A 21,648-nucleotide genomic window follows, 5' to 3' on the forward strand; every position below is an offset into this window, starting at 1 on the left:
TTTGTGTTTAGTTTAATCAGTGATCGATAAGCTTAATGTGTCTGAGGCTGGGTTCATTGGCATTTGTGTATTCTTTGCACAACCTTACGATTTAAACAAAGTGGACGCCTGCAAGGCAACCCACTTATCAACTACATTTCCCACAAGTCTTCGCTCTTTCCTTCATTCATTCACTACGGTTCATGTGGTTTTGCCAGGAAAGCAGGAATCCCACAGTGTGGAGTCCAAAGAGTTTAGAAAAGCAGCGGAAGTGCTACCCCGTGAGGAGAGTCGAGCGGCTGTGTGAGAGGCTTTAGCGGGGATTCCGGTGGCATGATGTGGGCTCGGTTGATGGTTGGAGTTAGGGGCTCGGGGGTCGGGCTGCGGGCCTCTAGGGACGGCTTGCTGCGGGCCACTGGAGGTGGATGTGCGGGGAAGAGACAGCAGCAGCAGCAGCAGCAGCAGCAGCAGAGACAGGCTTCCAGCGCAGAGGTAAGAGGACCGGCTGCACGGCAAGCTTCAGTCGCTACGGATGGTTTCGCAGTAGTTTTGGAGAAGTTTAAGTGCAGTTATCTAACTGGATAATTGAGAATTTGCTGGACAAACAGTGCATTTAGTTCTAAAGCGTGGGACAACATGTCAGTCTGACGACTGATCTGTGGCCCTCTTGTGTTTTGACACACACTTTTGCTTTATCTTTGAATATCATACTGACGTCCAGGTGCAGAAGGGGAATCCGATATGTGTCATGCCTGAACTCTGGCCCCCACAAATGGCCTGTTGTTGGACTGAATGCAACTAAATGTGCCTGTTGTCGACCCAAACTTATCCAAATCCAAACGTACAAAACTTGACCAATTCTGGCAACAGTTGCAGGACAAGAACTGGTTTAACTGCAAGTGAGCCTTGCATTTCTGATCACTCTTAGACTCATATTTCCATCAAGGAAACGCCATAACTAATCTGCTCCTGTCAGCGTTGCAGTAAGTGTGTCACTGTCAGTTCATGCAGACATAACGAACATCTGCCCCAGCAGACCGCCACAGTCTCTCTGCCTGCTTCACTCCACTGAGCTGCACGGGATGATTTTATTAAAACCACGAGGGACTGGCTTTTTCATGATTATAAGTGTGCAGTGCTCCTGGTGCACTGATAAGCCCCCTTTCACCAGCTGGTTCAAAGTTCACAAGTTAGGACAGAAAGAACAGAACACAGGATTGTGACAGAGAAAAGGCAATAAACAGACCCGTATACCTGTCAAAGTTGTGTTTATCCTGTTAAAACCAATCTTTTCAAACGCTTCCTTGAATTTATTCAGTTTTGAAAACTAAATTTATGTGTTTTTGGAACGGGATATATCACATTGCAAAGTATTTTGCAGATGCACTGTGTGGGTGATCATGCTCAGAAACCCCATACAATAACATTTTTAGGAACACTTCGGGCATCTTTAGTGGACAGCAGACTCTGAATATTGTATGGACTGTGTTATGTCAGCTGGGATTCCTGTGACTTTTAGTGTTTCTCATACTCTGCAAACTCACCGTAGTGTATCCCCCCCCCACCACCACCAGGCTGCCTGGCAGAAGACTCCGCTCTTTGACTTCCACAGGGAGCAGGGTGGGAAGATGGTGGAGTTTGCAGGCTGGAGTATGCCTGTCCAGTACAAAGACAGTCACATCGCCTCACACATGCACACCAGGGAGCACTGCTCCATCTTCGATGTCAGCCACATGCTGCAGGTGACGTGACACACACACACACACACTCACACACACACACACACACACACACACACACACACACACACACACACACCCCTGAACAGTGGAATGCAAAGACACAAACTTAGGTACCACATGCATCAGAATATGATACAAATAATATCAAATGATGGTTGTTTTATGTTTTTCACTCCAACCCCACCCTTCTGATGGCTAATTTTTTCTTTTTCTCGGTCAGTCCAAAGTCCACGGCAAAGACCGTGTGAAGTTCATGGAGTCTCTGGTGGTTGCAGATATTGCAGAGCTCAAGGACAACCAGGTAGATGAAAGATTGTTGCCATTTTTCCCTTTTTAAGTCAGTCTGAATGTGCGATTATGGCATGATAAGCTCCAGGTGATACAGGGGGCCTGTACTTGGAAGCAGCTTCATCTTATCTAGGTTATCCTCTGGTTATCTGATGTAACTCGCTTTAAGAATGGAGATCTCGCTCGGTGGTATCACAGTGCTGGTTATCAACCCAGTAAGTCAACCCAGGATTTCAAACGCTGGATTTGTGAGCATTTATATAAAGTGGGTGGAGTTGGTGTCAGAAAAATCCTGAAGTTATACGATGAGAAAAAGCTGTTCTATGTGATGGGGGAGGCTTCCTCCTATCTTTTAGTTCTCATAACATCGTGTGGCTCGTGAGATTGTTTTCGTCTACTGTCTGAACTCAATTTCTTGGAAACATAGCGACAGTATCATTGTTTGAACTCAGACAACTCTGAGTCATCTTCCGGACAGGTTGTGCGGACTTGTCTCCTCGCTGCAAGAATAAACGTTTTGTGTTCATTGTCTCCAGCGACTCTGAGCCTAATTTTGAGAGAATTTTCTTGACAGTTGGCATCAGATAACTGATCACCATCGTTATTTTCTAGCAAGATGAAATGTAACACAGCTGCTGCAGCCGAAGCGGGAAGGAGAGCTGACTGAGTATCAAATGAACTAATAGGAAAGCAATTCAAACCAGGTTTATTGTAAATTTCTAAGTTAATTTTCTGTCATCCAGGCTGTGAAATGTTAAGCAAAATAATTTTACTCGTCAATTGATTTTAATTAGTTTTTTAGGAAAATGCATAATTGTACACTATAGGACTAAATGACTGGGAACATTTTGATGGGTTAAAAGAAATAACATTAATTCCAAATGTTTAAAGTCAGCAGGAACAAGCTTTTAAATATCAGCCGCAGCTTTAGGCCACGTAAGTGTTTCCATTTGCTGATGTATCTCTCACGAAGAGACGTTGTCTGTCTTTAACTTAGAAAGCACATTTACACAACTAGAAAAAGATAACCAACTCCAGACTTTTAAAATAAATGCCAACATGTTCAATCGACCAAAATAAAAAATGATGAAAACACAAATTGATAATACCGGCTGGATTTCGAATCACATCTTTATGTATAGGCTCAACTAGACTAAAATGGGCCAAGGCACACTGCTCATGATCTACAGTTACATTGTTTCATCTTCAGCAAGAGCTGCCAAAGCGATACACCCAGTGAGAAGTGAACCGTTTTGGTGTACAGACCCACATTTATCACTCATTTGAATCTTCATGCAAGCTTACTTCTCAGATCTGGGATTATCCTCAGTGTGTCTCCACTTTCAGTTTCCAACTATTCAAAACGTCCTCACTTTGACTCGGTTTTGTGAGTTTTAGCAAAACTTCACGACGACAGAACAAAACAGACAAAAAGGCTCGATGTTTCAACACACTTTTGTTTCAAAGATAGCTCATGTTGAAGGAAGACTGAAAAACAAAAAGACACCCTAAATGCCTTGAAATGTCATTGTGGGCTTCAGGTGATAAATTAAAGTTGGATTTCTTTTCTATGTTTAAAATAAGCACTGATAAATTCAGAGATTGTGGCTTTGATACGGAACTAATGCCAGGTGTGAACAGAAGCACAGCACAAGGTAACGTGGGGAATCGGACTTGGAGTTTTCTGACCCACTGGACAGTGTCTATGATATCCATTTGTGCTTTTACCTTCACCTCCTCTTCCTCACCTCCCAGGGTACGTTGTCCCTTTTCACCAATGAGAAAGGAGGAATTATTGATGACCTCATTGTGACAAAGACAGACCAGGGCTACCTCTACGTTGTGTCCAATGCGGGCTGTGCCGACAAGGACTCTGCTCATATGAAGGTGAATGCAAGGCCTGTGTGTTGGCAGAAAGGCCTGGAATCAGTGAGGAGATGTCTAATGTGTGTGCATCTTGTGTTTAGGCCAGACTGGCAGAGTTTAAAGCTGCTGGTTTTGATGTGGATCTGGAGTTTCTTGATGAAGCACTGATTGCTGTCCAAGGTAAAATATCTGTGTGCTTTCCTTTCCTTTCCTTGTGTTTACGTTGCTTCAGCTCTTTCTTTTACCTGACATCTCGCTCTTTCTTCTTTGCACCATGGCTCCCTCTGTGTAGGTCCTCCAAGTTCCATGTTATAGATCATGCAGAAATTGAGTTGGTTGTGTTTCACCAGGTCCGACCATGTCCCGGGTGCTCCAGGAGGGCCTGAAAGAGGACCTCAGCAAGCTAACTTTCATGTCCTCCACCTTGGCTTCTGTGTTTGGTGTTCCTAACTGCAGGATCACCCGTTGTGGATACACCGGAGAGGACGGCGTGGAGGTCGGCATCTTTCGTTTAAAGCCACTTCATCTAGATTTCCCTTTGACTTTCTCAGAACTGTTTGATGTTTGATTTTAAAGTGTTGGTGAACCCTTTGACGCCTGCCTCAGAAAATACTTCCTTCTCACAGACTCTGCTTCTGTGTCCCAGATATCTGTTCCTCGGTCCAAAGTGGTTGAGCTGACACAGAAGCTGCTAAAAAACAGTGAAGTGAAGCTGTGCGGTCTGGGAGCAAGGGACAGTCTTCGGCTGGAGGCGGGGCTTTGTCTCTATGGCAATGACATAGATGAGACCACCACACCTGTGGAGGCCACCCTTGTTTGGACGATCGGTGAGGTTTTGTTCGCTTCTCTGTGGCAAATACAGTTTTAAGCCAAATGTTACAGAATTTTGCATAATAATTCTGTTGAAATAAAACCTTAAACGTAGACATAGGTTTTTCTCATGCTTCTGTGCACATCTTGACTTCAATTCAGTCTGGCAGACTGTCGGCTCCATTGTTTTGACTTCTCCCTCGCAGGAAAGCGCAGGCGTCAGACCAAAGATTTCCCTGGCGCTGATGTCATCGTACCTCAGATCAAAGCCAAGACATCCAGGAAGAGAGTCGGTCTGGTGTCCACCGGCCCTCCGGTCAGACAGCACACACCCATCCTCGGCCCTGATGGACAGGTTATAGGTCAGGAAGTAAACAGTCTGAGACATGAGAGACCTGTAGTTTCTCTCTATTTAAGTCAAGTCATGATTGGGTCCAGAAAAGTAATCAAACGTGGATATAATAGGAGACTTAAATGTACGAATATTTTCCATCGCTTTTTCTGGTTGTGTTCCCTTTTGTCTTTAAATATATGACCACTAGGGGACGCCAAATTCAGACATTTGAAATCCATCACATTCGAAAGTGCAAAATGTAAACTGTGATTAGAAATGTTTCCATCGGTTTGAGATCAAAATTAACATCACATGATAAATATGATGAAAATTGCATGTATGTTGTATTCTTGCATAAGCCATATTGAATTAATCCAAGCATTTGCCTCCTGATGAATTTGATGAATGAACAGGTTTCTAAGGTTGATACGTAATCACAGAATAGAACCACTGGTATCCACCAAAGCATGTTTATTTCATCTGTTTTTAGATATTTTCTCTGAAACTGTTGGCAGAAAGGTTTCTGCCAGAGATTTATTTGGAAAGAGTAATTCTTTTTTTGTTGTTGTTTTTTTTTTTAGGTGAGGTGACCAGCGGCTGCCCCTCTCCCTGCCTGAAAAAGAACGTTGCCATGGGTTACGTAGATGCAGCATTCGCCAAAAACGGAACAGCCATCCAGGTCGAAGTTAGGAAGAAAGCAGTGCCGGCAACCGTCAGCAAGATGCCCTTCGTCCCCACAAACTATTACACTGGATAGGAGACACACACACACACTGGTACACTTTACAGTGGAACATTTCTCCACTCTGCCTTCTATTTACCAGAGTTGTTTGACTCCAGTAGTGCAAGATTGATATCTGATTAACAAATACTCACTAGTGAGGGGAGGTTCAGGGGAAGAAATGATCCAAAATAATAAAACATGGTTGGGAGACTAAACAGAACAGGACGTTGCATCCAGTATAAATACTCTGTGCAGGACATTTTTAAAATGAAGGTTGTCACTGTATATACAGTCAGTCAGTGTTCTGAATGAGTTAAAGAGATGCATTATGCATTAACATGGTTTCACCTGTGGAACGATGTTGTGAATCTTAAGCAGGTTACCGGTGAGACGTCTGGAGAGCCAATTAAAAGCAGCATTGTTGATTCTGAGACTATGTGTGACCGCAGGATGAAGTTATCTGGTTCACCAAGTTTTCTTTGGTCTTTTTCTAGTTTAGAAGTTTGCAAGTTAAACTGAACAAACTTCAAGGTAGAAGAACAAAAGTTTAGCTGTGTTTATGTCCCTCAAACACCAATAATTGATTCACTTTTTCATTGATGCAGTATTAATTTGTCCCCGCTTGACCAAAACATAAAAATTCCAAACGCCTCTATGGATGTCAGATCATCTTGTACCTGCACTTGTTGCAACTGAACCAACTTTCCATTTACATTAGTGTTGTAAACAGTTTAAAAGGTACAACGGGGTCCGCGTGTTCACCCTCCTCCTGAAAATATCTGTTTTTCAGCATCATTACTAACACAAAACACACGTTCATTCTTGGTTCAGTCTTTTGAAATGGTCTTTAACTTCATATAAACAGTTCATTAGTGTTTTGTAAAATCTTATCTATATTTGGTACAATTACAGTCTTGAAAATGTTTTGTGATATGCTTTTGTAGCTTTGTGGGTACTAATAAATTGTAACTTCGGAATATATATTTATAGAGAGAAAAATACTACTGATTTTTACCTTGATGGTTCGATACTACCTGAAATATAACCTTCATGTCGAGCTCAATGTTTAGGTAAACTTTTAAAATGACATATATGTTAGGTTGGAAAATATGTTCTCATTAATAAAGGTTATTTGCTTTTGATTTGCCTTTCACCTGCTAGTTTTCCACTGAAATGGAGACTTGTGAAAACAAGATGATATAAGTGTGCCAAATTTAAGAAATTCTTCTTCACATTCCTGTGCTTTGTCGATTTAGTAAATAGGCCCGACACAGGTTTTCTCGAGGGGTCTGCAATAAAGTGTTTTCATAGATTTGTCTCAATTTTACATATTTTCTTGAAATTATTATTATTTTTTTAAATATTTGTTTTGAGGTTTTTCTCGGCAGATGTTTTGGTGAACAAAACATACTGATTCTTGGATTTGGAATTAATTTGGAAGCAGAGACACTGAAAAGAAAAGAAAAAAAAACAAAAAAAAAAAACTGTCTTCATGGATTGGTTAATTTTGATAATTTGGGTCATTGTGCTTCTGTTTAACTGTTGTCATTCAATCTACTGTAAATAAAACATTTAAAATACACGGTTTGGTGTTTAAGTATTTATGTGGAGTCCGGCCTTCTAGATTCAGTTTTATCTGAGCCACCAAATCAACATGTTTTGGCGATTTCACCATTTTTTATTGCTAAAACTTCAAACGTTTACATCACAATCACAGTCATACAACAATCGGATTGCACTGTAACTTTTTACTTTAACTTCTACTATTTTTATTCTTTTGTATATTATTTAGATATCTTTATACTGTGTGCCTTATATCTTTTGTGTATCCAAAGCCAAGAGCTCCTGAACTAAATTTCATTATGCCTGCATAGTGACAATAAAGATTCTTGATTCTCTTGATTCTTGATCACAAGTTCACACCTGTGTAAACCAGTTTAGAATTTAATCTGGAGACATCTTTAGTGGCTATGTCTGCCACATTAACCACATGTGGCCAGATGCTCGCAAAGGTTAATTATGGAGTAAAATGCATGATGGTAAATTGTAAAAATGTACTGTACTTGTACAATTGTGTTATGGCAACTTAAGCTGGATATCTTTACTACTTTCTGAGAATTTTATTTTTATAATTAGAAAAAAATAACAGGCAGCAAATTGGCCATAAAAGTTGAGGTGTGGAAATAAAAAAAGTTTAATTGACATTTAATAGGCATAACCGGAAATGGGGGATGTCAACGTTGCTAACCTGGCAACCCTGCCTGCCGGTCTGTTCCGTAGTTACTGAGGGGAAGATGGTGGACTTGGCGACCGTAGCGTGTTCAAAACTCCGTCCTAAACACTTTGAAAACTATTTACCATCTCAACCTGGTGTTAGGTATAGATTACCCGAATACAATCATAGATAATACTTAGAGAAAACCGCTGAAGAGAGCGACCAAAACCACCAAACAACTCTTTATTCCGGGACTGAACAGCGGAGAGTTGCGAAACGTGGTTGTTGGCGTGTCAATAACGGACGCTAACGACAACCAACGATAACTAAAGTGTCAAGACAAGTGTGAAAGGAAGAAACCTTTGAATATATTTGAACACATCTTACGTGCTAAACCACGGGGACCATTTGGCTGTCGTCTGTTGCTTTCAAATCAGTCCGGAGCGGACTTTAAACAGGCTAACGGCGTCTGCTACTTCAGCTAGCTTTGTTGTTACCTGGAGGAGCCGAGCGCCACTCGACATGCCGCGGAGTAAAAAAGGGAAACGTGGCTCCAGTAAGCCGGGTAAGTAGCAGGAGCGGCCATGCCAACGTCTCATTGAGCCTCTGGGAAATAAACCAGAAGGAATGTTTAACAAATATGACAATGTGAATACGGGCTGAACAGCTCGATTGCTACACCTGTAAGCCAGATAGCAGTAGCACTTTGAGTATCCATATGGCTACAACAGCCTGTTGCGCCTCCGACTTAAACAATTACATTTCCATGCAGTCTGCTTTTTTTTATAGCCACAACTGTATGTTTTATAATTCGTGCTACTGCTTAGCAGTACATTCTTCACGTGTTTATGTCACAATTAAAACCATCGAGGTGTACCATCAAATTCTTTGACCTGATAAGGATTTTCAGCCACTGCATGCGAGTTTTCTCACGTGGTGATGTCATAGTTTTTCCATAAGATTTACATCCGATTTTTGGCCTGTCGGACTTAGATAGTTAAGAATAAGTTGGAAAAGTTCCTCAGTGCTTTACTTGATGAAGTTTCAGGTTATTATAGCTTCAAAAAGCTGTGAGTGTTTCTGTAATATATAAACATTCTTTTCAGCTATTACCACGTTTTGACCACAAATGCCACAATCAAGAAGCATTTGTGATGACTCCTTTGTTAAGAAAGCATGAGTCAAACTGTGAAACCGTTTCTCTCTCAGTGAAGCTGAAAGTCCTGTTTTGGTCACATAATTTGGTCTTATGCTACACCTTTTATTGGGCTTTACAACACGTTGAACCAGTGTGGAGCTGTCAAAGAAAGCTTGGTGCGGTTTTCTGCTCATCTAAAGATTCCTATTAATATTGTGGAGTCTAGTATGCTGAAGCTACATATGTAGGTTTAAGGTTAACTGCGGGCTATTTTTAGCAGCAGTGCCATGCCACCTAAAACATGTACAGTAGAGGGGGTCACTGTAGTGAAGGGGAAAACCACATGCATATAAATGCATCGGGGTCATCCAGTTCATTTATACACCGCTGCACGGTGTGCAATAATGATGCAGACCACTTGTATGCAGGTTACCGCACCCACAAATTTTATGGCGTGCTAATGCTTGGAAGGAACATGTGCCACATGCATGCACACTTTATGTAATACGGACTACCTCCAAAGAGTATAAACACAGAGAAATGTGTCTGGTGCTGTGTGTTTTTTTTTAAGCTCTCGGTATTATTCTGAATATATCTTCAGAGGAGTTCAGTATTGTTTCAGAAATGTAATGAATGGGACATGTAGCTCACTTGTGATGTTTTCCTCTCCAATATGGCCATCCCTGCATTTCACCTTTTCTTTATTCATTCGAACATCCACCGCCTTTTCTCCACGTTCACACTCTGTATTTCAAACGTCCATTCATCCCTCCCTCCGCCCGTCCGTCATCTGCAGGCTCACTCCGTCAGGAGGTCCTTCAACTGCAGCTGTCAGCTAAAGCGTCGCTGAAAGGTAACTCCTGATCCTTGACCCCAGCTTCCCCGTCCAGCTCAAACATTGTCCAGAAGCTCGTGAACCTCGTTTACAGAGCATGCTGTAAACCCAGCAGCCACCTACATGCTACAGTCACCGTGTGTGTTTTTTTGCCAGATGCGCTGCTCTTTGCCCCTCGTTCATTACCTGCTGCTGGCTTTGATACGTTTTGATATCTGACTGATATCACCACAGTCCCTGCACCGAAACCTCTTTATTGTAACTCATTTCTTTATGCATGTCACATCCTAACGCTGCGAGTTAACGCCCCGCCTTCATGCTGTGAACAAAGGCTTTTTAAAAGTCTCATCAGAGCTAAAAAGGAGGTTTGACCACATCGGAACCTCCCACATCAGTGAACATAATTCTTTGGTGAGGTGAGGTCTTGCTGCCCTGCTGCAGGCTCACCTCTGCTCTGGTCAGTGGGACACAGGACCTGGGAACGAGCTGTTTGTTCATGTGCGGTGTTGCATGTGCTGAAACGGGAAACAAATGGGAGACGCTCTTTGTCTCAGAGTGACCTTTTTATTTGTATTTATCTGAGTTCACAACATGGCCTTTGTCTTGAAAGTGATCTGTTTCGCCAGAGGACAGGAGCCAGAACAAATGACAATAGTGAGAACTTGAGTTCTCCAACTATAAAGGTGTTATTCCATAAAGTCCAAGTCTTTTGAGTGTTGTGTATTAAATCAATATCTTGTACCACATAACTGTGTCTGGGGATTCAAACAAGCTCTCGCTGAGCACTGGTTTATCTGTCAGCAGAGCCTGCTCCCCAGACGCTGCCTGACCGCTGGAGCTGAGAGTGATTGCCATGTAGGCATAAAGTAGTGAAGTGGAGATGTCATGTGAGTCGTGGCAGGGAGCTCACACTTCACATAACTGAGCTGTGTGGGTAGGCCTGTGTGGGAAGGTGTGTAGTTGTTTGTGCGTGTGTGTGGGGCTGCCAACGTGTAACCTGTGTCGTGGCCAGGAGTTCAACGATGATAACTGGGAAATTGCTCACTGATACCATCCATGAGTGCGTTTGCTCTGCTGCTAGCAGAGGGTTTGTGAGCAAGGCAGATCCCACAGGCCGCTCGGTTAAAAAAGTCTGTTCGATTGGATTTACTTGATGGCAGACACAGATCGGCAAAACTAAAATTGAAATAATGGGATTATTTAGATGTACAGTAGAAGGCTACTTGGGAGGCTTTTGTACCAGAAACTGTTCTCAGGACTCAGCAAGTGCCTGCTGGGGAACTCCCCAGTTCCACCAGTTAACTTTCATTTACGTCATCTGGAACAGTTCCTTCTTGACTGAAGTCTCTCCTGGTTCTTGTGTTGTGTGTGACAGTACCTTCCCTGTGGTAAGGGCGGTCCAAAGTCGTGTGAACTTAAAAGGAGACCCTATAAACAGAGTTCTATGAACCCCGAAGAAGTTCTACCAGGAAGTTAAAATATTTGATGTCTTCCTGTACTGTACGAGATCTTTCAGATTAACGCTTCCACACTGCTGGTACCATTTTTTTTTTTTCTTATCTACGTGGGCATGCTTGTATGTATTAGCAGAACAAATAACTTGAAGCTCCTAATTTGACACATTTCCACCCCCAAAAACAGCCACCTTTATGATTTACGAATCATACCACAAGCTTTACTTTGTTTTGCCACTTTGGACAGTTGCACCGTGAGTGACCCGAGGATCACATCAGCTGCACTTGTTGACCTGGACACAAGCGCATGCGCACGGTCTGACGATTCTGGAGTGTACACACTGAATGAATGAACAAATGAATGGCCACTCCAGTCTTCAGTAATCCCACCAACAGTAGAAAGTCCTGAGCCAGCAGGAACCTGAGGGCTAGCTTAGCTTAGGGCTAGCTTAGCTTACCCCTTCTCAAACACACATGGCAGAGCAGTGCTGAAACAGAACACCTGGTGCTAATAAAACTATAAATGACAATGGAGCATTACCTAATGGAAAATCCTTTTTATTACCAGGCGTTTCCTGTAATTATGACCTGATAATCAACCTCGAGAAAATGTGTAAAAGTATTTGCTTGTTTTCAGTGAGCAGCCGTACGCACAGGAGGAGACAAAAACTGAAAGATATAGTAACTGACCTGAAATTCTTATGTTGACTCTGACTCATTTATCTTTACATGGGTGTGAGTGTGTGTCTGTTGGTGTACAGTTACCCAAAAACGCAGATGAGTAGAAGAAGCCGACAGTTTGCTTCCTTAACACACCATGACTCACTGCTTGGCTGCTGCTAATATCACAGAGTGGGAATAGTCCTCTTAAAACTAAATCAGACTTTTTTTTCCCCCTTTAACATTAACCAATTACATACAATCGTGTAAAATAGTTAAAAGGCTTCACTTCACAACTTCTTCAGTATTTTAGAATTATTATTTTTTTGACCAAGTATTTCCCATTCTTTCCTCACCTCACAGACTTTTATTGTCCTTTTACATGGCCTCTGCTGGTCGTGACCTAGTTGGTTCTCACCTTTCCGGCCATCTCAGAGAAGAGTCACCTTTCACCTGAAAACTGCAGTGACAAATTCTTGCAGAGATACTTATGACTGGTGGTTAAAATGGCAGTTGGACTTGTGTTTGTACCTGATTCAGGAATAATTCAAACGCAGTTGCTGTCCTTTACAGTCAAGAGTTCATGCTTTAGCCCAAACTCTAATTAAGTTTTCAGTCCATTTATATAACCTCCTCCTTCTTTGTGTGGAACTTAAATCTATTATTTATTTTTTTTTTAGTTAAAAATGGGATGAAGGCAGAGTCTCCGGCCAGCGATGATGAGCTGACGTCTGATGTTCTGAGCCACTGCAGCAGCGCCAGCGAAAGCGCCTCCGTGCTGGAGGACGGGGCAGGTTTGTACAGGGCTACTGATGCTATATAATGCCTTTAACGGGTACAAGTTGGCTGGAAAAGGGTCACAATTAATGAATTTTTTTCTTGATTGATTAAAAAAAAAAGATGTTAGTTGCTTCATATTCTGGTCCAATAAAAGTAAGAACGCTTTGAAAACTTGTATCCTCTAATTTATCGGTGCAGTTATCAGGTTAGCAGTTGTTTTTTTTTCAGTCGATTTAAAAATTCATTCCCATACACAGCTTTTTTTGTAAAGTGACAGGTAGTCTAGCATGACGTGAAATTATACGTCTGTCATCGCAATCAAGATGTCGATTGTGTGTGTGTGGTCCAACACAGGGAGTGAGCAGGTGGATGAGCAGACTGCCCAGGAGGAAACGGAAGACAAACTCAAACAGTGTATAGACAACCTGATGGATAAGAGGTAATGGTTATGTGAACGTTTACTCTCATCAATTACAGGAAGAAAAACAAAAAACATACAAGACAAAAAAGGAAGACAAATGCAGACGTGGTGCACGTGCCCCTCGACGGTCACCTTAAACTTTCATTTCCCTGTTATCGTGTCCCTCAGTGCGAAGACGCGTCTCGCAGCCCTCGAGTCACTGCGGCTGGCCTTCTCCTCCAGAGTGCTGTATGACTTCCTGACAGAAAGACGCCTCACTGTGAGCGACTGTCTGGAAAGGAGTCTTAAAAAAGGTACTTTTACTTTTACACTACAGGTGCTGGTCAACGAATTAGAATAATTTGAAATAGTGCAATCATTAAATTCTTTGAATGCATTTTTTGTGCAGAAAGCAAATCAGGTGTTCACCGCACCTGTCCTACTCGTTAGACTAATCACAGAACTCGTTACCTGTAAAAAATTTGCTCAGCTGATCTTTCCAAAAGGCCCATTTAGGCCATTTAACTGTGACACTGTTGTTTTATTGAATTAGAATAATGGAGAAACCGTTTCATTGAATTAGAATAATTTTTATTATAATTAGAATCATCACTTTCTCAGTATTTTGTGGCTGCCCCCTTGGCTTGTATGACTGCCTGAAGTCTCCGCGGCATCGATTTGACCAGCTTGTCGCAAGTTTCCGCACTCACAGCTTCCCAGGCAGTGGCGATGTTCTGCTTCAGTTGGTCCAGCGTAGTAGGCTTTCTGTCGCGAATTTTCCGCTTGACGATGGCCCAAAGGTTTTCAATGACATTGAGGTCAGGCGAGTTGGCCGGCCATGCCAAAACTTCAAGCTGTTTTTTAGTGAACCAATCTTTGGTCGACTTTGCCGCATGAGCCGGTGCAAGATCCTGTTGAAATATGAAGTCTTCTTCGCCGAACTGTTCCTCAACAGTCGGAATCAGGAACGTTTCCAGAACATCTTGATATACGGCAGCATTGACAGTCTTCTTGAGGAAGCAGAGTTTCCCTACACCTCGAGCGGACATGCATCCCCAGACCATAACGCTCTGGGGAAACTTGACGGATCTTTTCACGCACTCGTGGTTGTACTGTAGGGAAACTCTGCTTCCTCAAGAAGACTGTCAATGCTGCCGTATATCAAGATGTTCTGGAAACGTTCCTGATTCCGACTGTTGAGGAACAGTTCGGCGAAGAAGACTTCATATTTCAACAGGATCTTGCACCGGCTCATGCGGCAAAGTCGACCAAAGATTGGTTCACTAAAAAACAGCTTGAAGTTTTGGCATGGCCGGCCAACTCGCCTGACCTCAATGTCATTGAAAACCTTTGGGCCATCGTCAAGCGGAAAATTCGCGACAGAAAGCCTACTACGCTGGACCAACTGAAGCAGAACATCGCCACTGCCTGGGAAGCTGTGAGTGCGGAAACTTGCGACAAGCTGGTCAAATCGATGCCGCGGAGACTTCAGGCAGTCATACAAGCCAAGGGGGCAGCCACAAAATACTGAGAAAGTGATGATTCTAATTATAATAAAAATTATTCTAATTCAATGAAACGGTTTCTCCATTATTCTAATTCAATAAAACAACAGTGTCACAGTTAAATGGCCTAAATGGGCCTTTTGGAAAGATCAGCTGAGCAAATTTTTTACAGGTAACGAGTTCTGTGATTAGTCTAACGAGTAGGACAGGTGCGGTGAACACCTGATTTGCTTTCTGCACAAAAAATGCATTCAAAGAATTTAATGATTGCACTATTTCAAATTATTCTAATTCGTTGACCAGCACCTGTATACAGTCATTCATACTTAAAGATGGACATTTACCTCAGGAAAACATCTTTCTTAGGGTGAGACAGAAGGACTGCCAGCAAGAGCGAGTTAAAGATGAATTCTAACTAGCGTTGCCTCTTCTGTTGCTTTCATGTGTCCAGGCAGTGGGGAGGAGCAGGCAGCGGCAGCCACAGTCTTCGCTCTGCTCTGCATCCAGCTGGGAGGCGGAGACGAGGCAGAGGAGGGCTTAAAGATGCTGCGACCTATCCTCACTACCATCCTGATTGACAACAGTGCCACTATAGCAGCTCGCCAGAGTGTGAGTCATCACACAAACCATCTCTTTATTTTTTTTTAAATTCAATTTTAAAAATACGACACTTCTATGGTTGTGGTTTTGAGTTTTAAAAGGAGTCTTTGTCCACTTCAGCTGTTTAATAACGAAAAACGGGCATAAAAACAGCCGACCGTGTTTATCTGACTCTTCATGACGACTCCAACTGTATGACATGAACCACAACCCTTTTGGTCTCTGCTCCACTGAGCCGAATCTTCAGTTTAGTTTGTGTGTTAGTGTAAATCAGTGCACCTCTACACTGAAATAAGGTCTGTACATTTTAAAGATAGAAAAAGACACACAAAGGAATGAATATGTGAATGGGTTGCCAGACGCAACTGAAGTCTTGAGTCGTATAAGACTGTGTGTGGAAAAACAAACTGGTTCTGCTGTCGTTGTTTTAATATACATTCGGTAATTTGACTGCTTCTTTGTCTCCATTTTCTCCACAAGTGTGCTCGGACTTTGGGGATGTGCTCTTACGTCTCAACTGCTGAAGAAGGAGAGGTGAGATGAATTTCCAACTCCTTGTTAATTCTTAGAACAGCATATCAGGCTGGTAAAATCATGAAGGCAAAACCAAAATTTGGATTTATTTCTTTCTTCTGTATATGTTGGGATGTGAGATTTTAAATGTGATATGGTGTTGTTTTGCATTCATTACATTTTTCTCTCTCTGAACCCTTTACATCACAGGACTTGATCAAGTCATTGGCTCTTCTGGAGAACGTCTTCATGTCTTCCTACCCCAACAAAGAGGGAACGCTGCCGACACCCAAACCTGGTATTCCAGGTCTGTACAGCGCAGCCCTGCAGGCCTGGTCACTGCTGGTCACCCTCTGCCCCCCTTCCAGACTGACGGTGCTGCTGGACTTGTGAGTGTTACAAACACAATGTTCATGAATTTAATTGGACTTCAATTCATGTCACTAGTTTTGTTGTATCTGAAGTGGCGCAGTTGATGATGATATGTTGTTAACCAAATGCAACAACAGCTAAATGTAATGCACACATTACTAGACGGTTGAAGCTGAAATTGGCTTCCTTTTTCTGTTGGATGCTCAACTGTGTGTACGGTATTACCTGTTATGGCCACCAGAGTCTGCTAGTGAGTGAGTTCCAACTTTTGAAATCAGTTTAAAGGGACACTATGTAATAAATTAAGTCATTTATTAGCTCAAATCAACATATTCATTCATAAGTTAGTCCTCATTGGTGTAAAATGATCTCTGTCAAAAATCTCACTTATCCTCCTGAGTGAAGAATAACTTGTCTGTATCTACATAGAGCAGGTAAGCTCTATGGAGGCTGCCATGTCCTTCCGGTCTATGAAAAACGACGAAGTGCCGAGAGGGACATGAAGCACTTCGAATCGCGATTTCCCCACCAGGCCAATGACGTCATTTCCGCCAAATGGCTTATTACAGCCGCTAATGCTAAATAGATTTTATTCCTTGGCACATATGTCTTTGTGTTCATTAGCTTTATTTTTGTAAGTGCATCATGAAGGTCATCTTCTTTTTATTATTATTCTATGCTCCCCCTGGCTATCTTCTTTTTGGCGTTATGCTCACATTTGTAAACTGTTATTTTGTTGATTTACTAATAAAGTTTAAAAAAAAAAAAAAATGCTAAATAGATTTTATCTCGTAAATTATCCCACCAATAATGCATTGATTGTTACCAAACTTCTGCCGTAGTACACATTGGCTCTTAACTCACAAAAGGAGGCATTAGAAAGTTTGTAAGTTTACCGGGAGTTTATTTACCGCTGCTAATGCTCCTATTGCTAACGCTGCTAATGCTAACGCTGCGTCGACGTCACTTCCGGTAACTCCCAGAATATGACTAATTGCATTGCTTGCACACCAAAGGCAATGTCAACTTATGTTATCTGACATGTTATCTGCCATCTGTATTTATAGTGTTGTTGTATGTGTGTTATGTAATCCTTTGTACTGTGTGTCTTGATTTCTTTTTGTTTGTATGGACCTTGAGTCTGAAGCTATAGCTTCTTGAATCTTGACACATTCCGCTTGCTGTAGTTCAAGAAGTTGCAGCGCACATTTGAAAACGTGAGGCGCTAGTGAGCAAATTCATTCGACTTTGCAAAATAAAATTGCACCACTAGATGGGGGAAGAAATTACATAATGTCCCTTTAAGCTCGCCATTTGGTTTAATAGCGTTTATTCGAATCAGTTAACGGTTTCTGACAAGTTGTGCGGATGTGACCTTTTGATGTAATGTAACAAACAGTAATGTTTAGTAAAATGTCATCAGTTGTGAGTAATAGTGCCGCTAACAGTTATTCATGCCCTCCCTGTAGTCACCTCCCTAAGCTGCAAGCTTGTCTTCAGAGCAGTGACGTTAACTACAGAATAGCTGTGGGAGAGACGATCGCCCTGCTGGTGGAGCTGGGACGAGATATAGATGAGGTAAGCACACTCACACACCAACGTTAACAGCTGTATTCACTGGGTTGCAGGCACACAGCATACTGACACAAATAGATAACAGATACTGTGGAAGCCAGTGCAGCAGGTCTAATATTGTACACGGTCGGTTTTAAATGACAGTTTTTTTATTGTCGTGTTTGTGTAGTAATGCTTTGTCACGTGTGTGTGTGTGTGTAGGAGTTTGAAGTTGAGGACAGCTTAAGTCTGTGTGAAAGTCTGAAGAGTTTAGCCACAGACGGCAACAAGCATAGAGCCAAAAACGACAGAAGGAAACAACGTTCCATCTTCAGAGAGGTGCTACATTACATAGAGGTAACTATTCCATGCATTTTTTTTCTGAGTTTCTTAGGTATGTGAGTCTTTCCTTTAAATCATTATCCTTTTTTTTTTTTTCTTTTCTAAGTGTTGCTGTGCTCAGTACTTGTGTATAGTCTGTGTCTTCTCTCTCAGTTTGGAGACTTCCAAAACTGAGAAGTCTGCTCAGAAGTGGTTCATTTTTAGCCATCTAAAACAACTCGCATCTCAAAAATTGAATAGCTGTTGGAGGGAACACACTGTTGGGCTTTTTGACACTTCTGCATCCAACGTTCAGACGGTCTGGGTCTGCGAAACGCAGCCCGCGGCGCACAGACCCAAACAGCTTTGCTACACAGACATGCTGTGGTTCAGAAAGAGCTGTGACAGAGTAAACAACTGTCTGGTGAAGAAGTGACTGGGTGTGAAAATCCACAATAAAGCTCCAGCTAATAAATCTGAAGTTTGAGTTACTTTATGGTAGAAACATTAGCTTTTATCATCGACCCCCTTCTGAGTAGTTTATAGCTGTAGCTTACCCATCAGGAAACCATCTGATTCTCCAAACTGAGAGTCTGTTGCAGGTAAGACACTGACCACTCAGTAGCACTATGTACAGCCCCGCTTTAAAGACAACTCATAACTTTTAACTCATTGGCTGCCAGCCATTTTCAGTTCAGAGACACCCATACTGCCAAGTGTTTTACAGTATTTTGACCGATTTTCCAAGACCCACAGAAAAGTGTGTCTTATGACTATGTACACACCGAAATTACCAAAAGAAAAAATAGACTCTCTTCTTTCATCAGGAAAAAAAGTTTGTTTCTACCATTTTCAGTCCTTTAGTAATAGACAGTAGAACATAGGTTGGTTTCACCAAAAACAGCTGTTTGCACAAAAAAAGAAAAAGCGTGTTTTCTCCATTTTTTTTTTTTGGGTCAAAGTGGCACTGCTGCCACCTAGCGGGTAATTTTGCCAGTATATTCTCTGTTAAGTGTTTACAAGCCTAAGATTTAGTGACGAACTCCGCTAGATTGTCCCCCAGCCCGCTCCGTTAAAAAACGCAATTGACGTCTATAGACGTCTTTGGCAGTCAGCGTTTTTTTTTTTTTTAAATTGACGTCTATAGACGTCAATGGCACCGAAAGAGTTAATGTCTTTTATGCCTCTTGAGTTTTTGACATCCTCATTGTCTCCCACAGAACGAGGATTTCTCTGAGGAGAGGATCAGGTTTGGAGTGGAGAGTGTTTACATCGACAGCTGGACGAGGAGACGAATCTACGATGCGTTCAAGGAAATCTTCGAATCTGGAGTCAGACATCATCTACAGGTTAATCAAAAAACCTGCAGTTTTCTCAAACTAAGTAGATGTGAGCGAGCTCTCACACGCTAACAAAAAGCTTGATCGTAGACGGAAGTGCCAGTTTTCACACAGCTTCAGGCTCTGCAGGCGGGTCTCGGCTATAACTGTTCAGCATCGTCACATCTCGTTAGTCGTGTCTGCTTTAAATAAAAACCTGCTCAGACTACTTCAGAAGCGCACTGCTATGCCAAATGTGATTTTAGTGTCTGTCATTCGACAGATTTCTACTTTTGTGTGGGTATAAACTGCTTTTCTGTTAGCTTACGTATACACAAAGAATCTGAGCAATAGTGCACAAATACCCTGAAATGAGGCTTGTGGTATTTCAGAGGTAGCAAAAATGTCATAAATTGTGGTAAAAGGAAAGTCTGTTTTTGGACAGGCTTATATGAGCCCCCAAAATGTCTGACATTGAGTTATATCTGCACATGTTGTTGTTTGTTTGGTGCAGTTCAACCAGCTGCTGCGAGACATCTTTGGCCTTGGACCGCCCCTCATCCTGGATGCTTCCGTCAAGGGAAACAAGATTTCACGCTTTGAGAAGGTGACCTCGCTTTGGATGTTTCCGTATTTCACTCTTCACTCTGCGTCCTCGTTTAACCGTCACTTTTAAGCCAAAAGTTCTGTGTGATTCCAGCCTGACAGAAATACATGTCTGACTCATTCTGTTTCATCCGTTTTTGTGCAGCATCTTTTCAACTCAGCTGCCTTCAAAGCCAGAACTAAACAGAGGAACAAAGTCAGGGACAAACGCGCTGACGTCATGTGAGAGAAGGAAAGGCGGAGTGAATGGAGACGGCGAACACGTCCTTGGGCTGTACTGACACGGATACATGACGCCTTGGACTCTTCACCTGTTGGAAACACACAGACTCAACAAAAGGGTCTTTTCAATGCAACTGAACTCTCCATATTTCAAGATAAATGATTCATTTTCATCAGTGAATGTTAAGGATTAAATGTCACTACAAAGAATCAGTATGGTACATTTTTAATCTATGTATCCTTCCTCGGTGCTGATGGGTATAATTTTAGGATACTCAGCTCAAACTGCCTTTCGACGGGTCATTTCAGAATACTTTATTTCCAATTTCTGATGTTTTTGTTTTCCCTGGATGCAGCAGGGTTCGGTTAAAGTCTGAAGCGCTGTGTTTAAGAATCAGATTCAGAAAATCTTGTAGAAACTCCTCGTTTATTCCCTCAGTCGTCCTGCGTCTGTACACCCAGAGTGGCGACTTCAGCTGCCAAACGAGAGACAGACTTTACAAACAATGCAACCTTACGGGAAATGTGTGTGGTGTTTGTGTGCGAGTGTTTTATTTAAGATTAATTTAACCATAAAATGAAACACTTCAACATTGAAACAAGATGATGCCTGATTTTAAAAAAGGAATCAAAGAGTTAATATTGTCATCTTTGTATTCATAACTTTGGAAAGCAAATTTTTATTTTCACCATTTCTGGGAAATAATTGTATTTTACTTTCTAATTTATTATGAGAACTGTAATATGTGGTTTTTAAGAAACTTAATGTTAAGAACTGTTTACAGATGCAATGATGGGGGGAAAGATGACAAAGTGTTCCGCAGTGCATGTATTTTTGATGCAGGATGGTGGGTCAAACAGTCTATTCATGTATGTATTGAAGATATACTGAATATAGGGATTAATGGAAATGTTACATGACTTTTCCTCCACAGAGAAGTTTATAAGACAGCTACTGATCAGGGCTGCTGATCAGAGGGGTTTGGTGATGCTGTTTTACTGATGGTCGGGTTGGCATTTAATATTAATTTGTACGATTTTAGCCATTTTGATCATGTTCTAAAAAAAAAAAACTAAAAAACAACAACGAGAAGTTTCAGTAATTTTGTGAAGGATTAAGAAGCAAGCGCAGTTTTTTACTGGATCACAGTTAAGCTTCACCAAGCTTTCTTTTATCAGTACAAGTGGTGCTTGGGCACATGGACAAAAGGTGGATCAAATTAAATAAAGAGTTCTTGAACACTTTGCCTGTTTTTAATGACTCCAAAAGGTTCGTTCTGGAAAGAGATCGAGTTACTGGTCTGGAAAAATATTTAGGATTGAATGGAACAGTGATGGAGGTTGTTCTAGTGTGTAACATACAAGAACATACTATTTTGACAAAAGTATTCGCTCATCTGCCTTACACACC

At 41.8% G+C, this 21,648-nt stretch overlaps 2 protein-coding genes across 2 annotated transcripts; both read left to right on the plus strand.

Annotated features, from left to right (window-relative positions):
- The first annotated feature begins 96 nt into the window (after positions 1-96).
- amt (aminomethyltransferase) lies at positions 97-7,295 on the plus strand. Its single transcript, XM_075475610.1, has 9 exons — positions 97-471; positions 1,554-1,721; positions 1,942-2,022; positions 3,765-3,896; positions 3,977-4,055; positions 4,226-4,371; positions 4,522-4,702; positions 4,892-5,047; positions 5,601-7,295. Exons 1-9 carry the CDS (start codon positions 313-315, stop codon positions 5,774-5,776), a joined length of 1,278 nt encoding a protein of 425 aa, XP_075331725.1. The 5' UTR covers positions 97-312; the 3' UTR covers positions 5,777-7,295.
- Positions 7,296-8,020: 725 nt separating this feature from the next.
- Positions 8,021-21,315, plus strand: ifrd2 (interferon-related developmental regulator 2). Its single transcript, XM_075476346.1, has 12 exons — positions 8,021-8,523; positions 12,726-12,839; positions 13,180-13,264; positions 13,415-13,539; positions 15,182-15,339; positions 15,811-15,864; positions 16,054-16,232; positions 17,685-17,793; positions 17,992-18,126; positions 19,311-19,439; positions 19,924-20,016; positions 20,161-21,315. The coding sequence occupies exons 1-12, from the start codon at positions 8,481-8,483 to the stop codon at positions 20,239-20,241; spliced, it is 1,305 nt and encodes a 434-aa protein (XP_075332461.1). The 5' UTR covers positions 8,021-8,480; the 3' UTR covers positions 20,242-21,315.
- Positions 21,316-21,648: the final 333 nt, after the last annotated feature.

The sequence above is a fragment of the Odontesthes bonariensis genome, chromosome 10 (assembly GCF_027942865.1).
Source record: "Odontesthes bonariensis isolate fOdoBon6 chromosome 10, fOdoBon6.hap1, whole genome shotgun sequence".
Lineage (NCBI taxonomy): Eukaryota > Metazoa > Chordata > Actinopteri > Atheriniformes > Atherinopsidae > Odontesthes > Odontesthes bonariensis.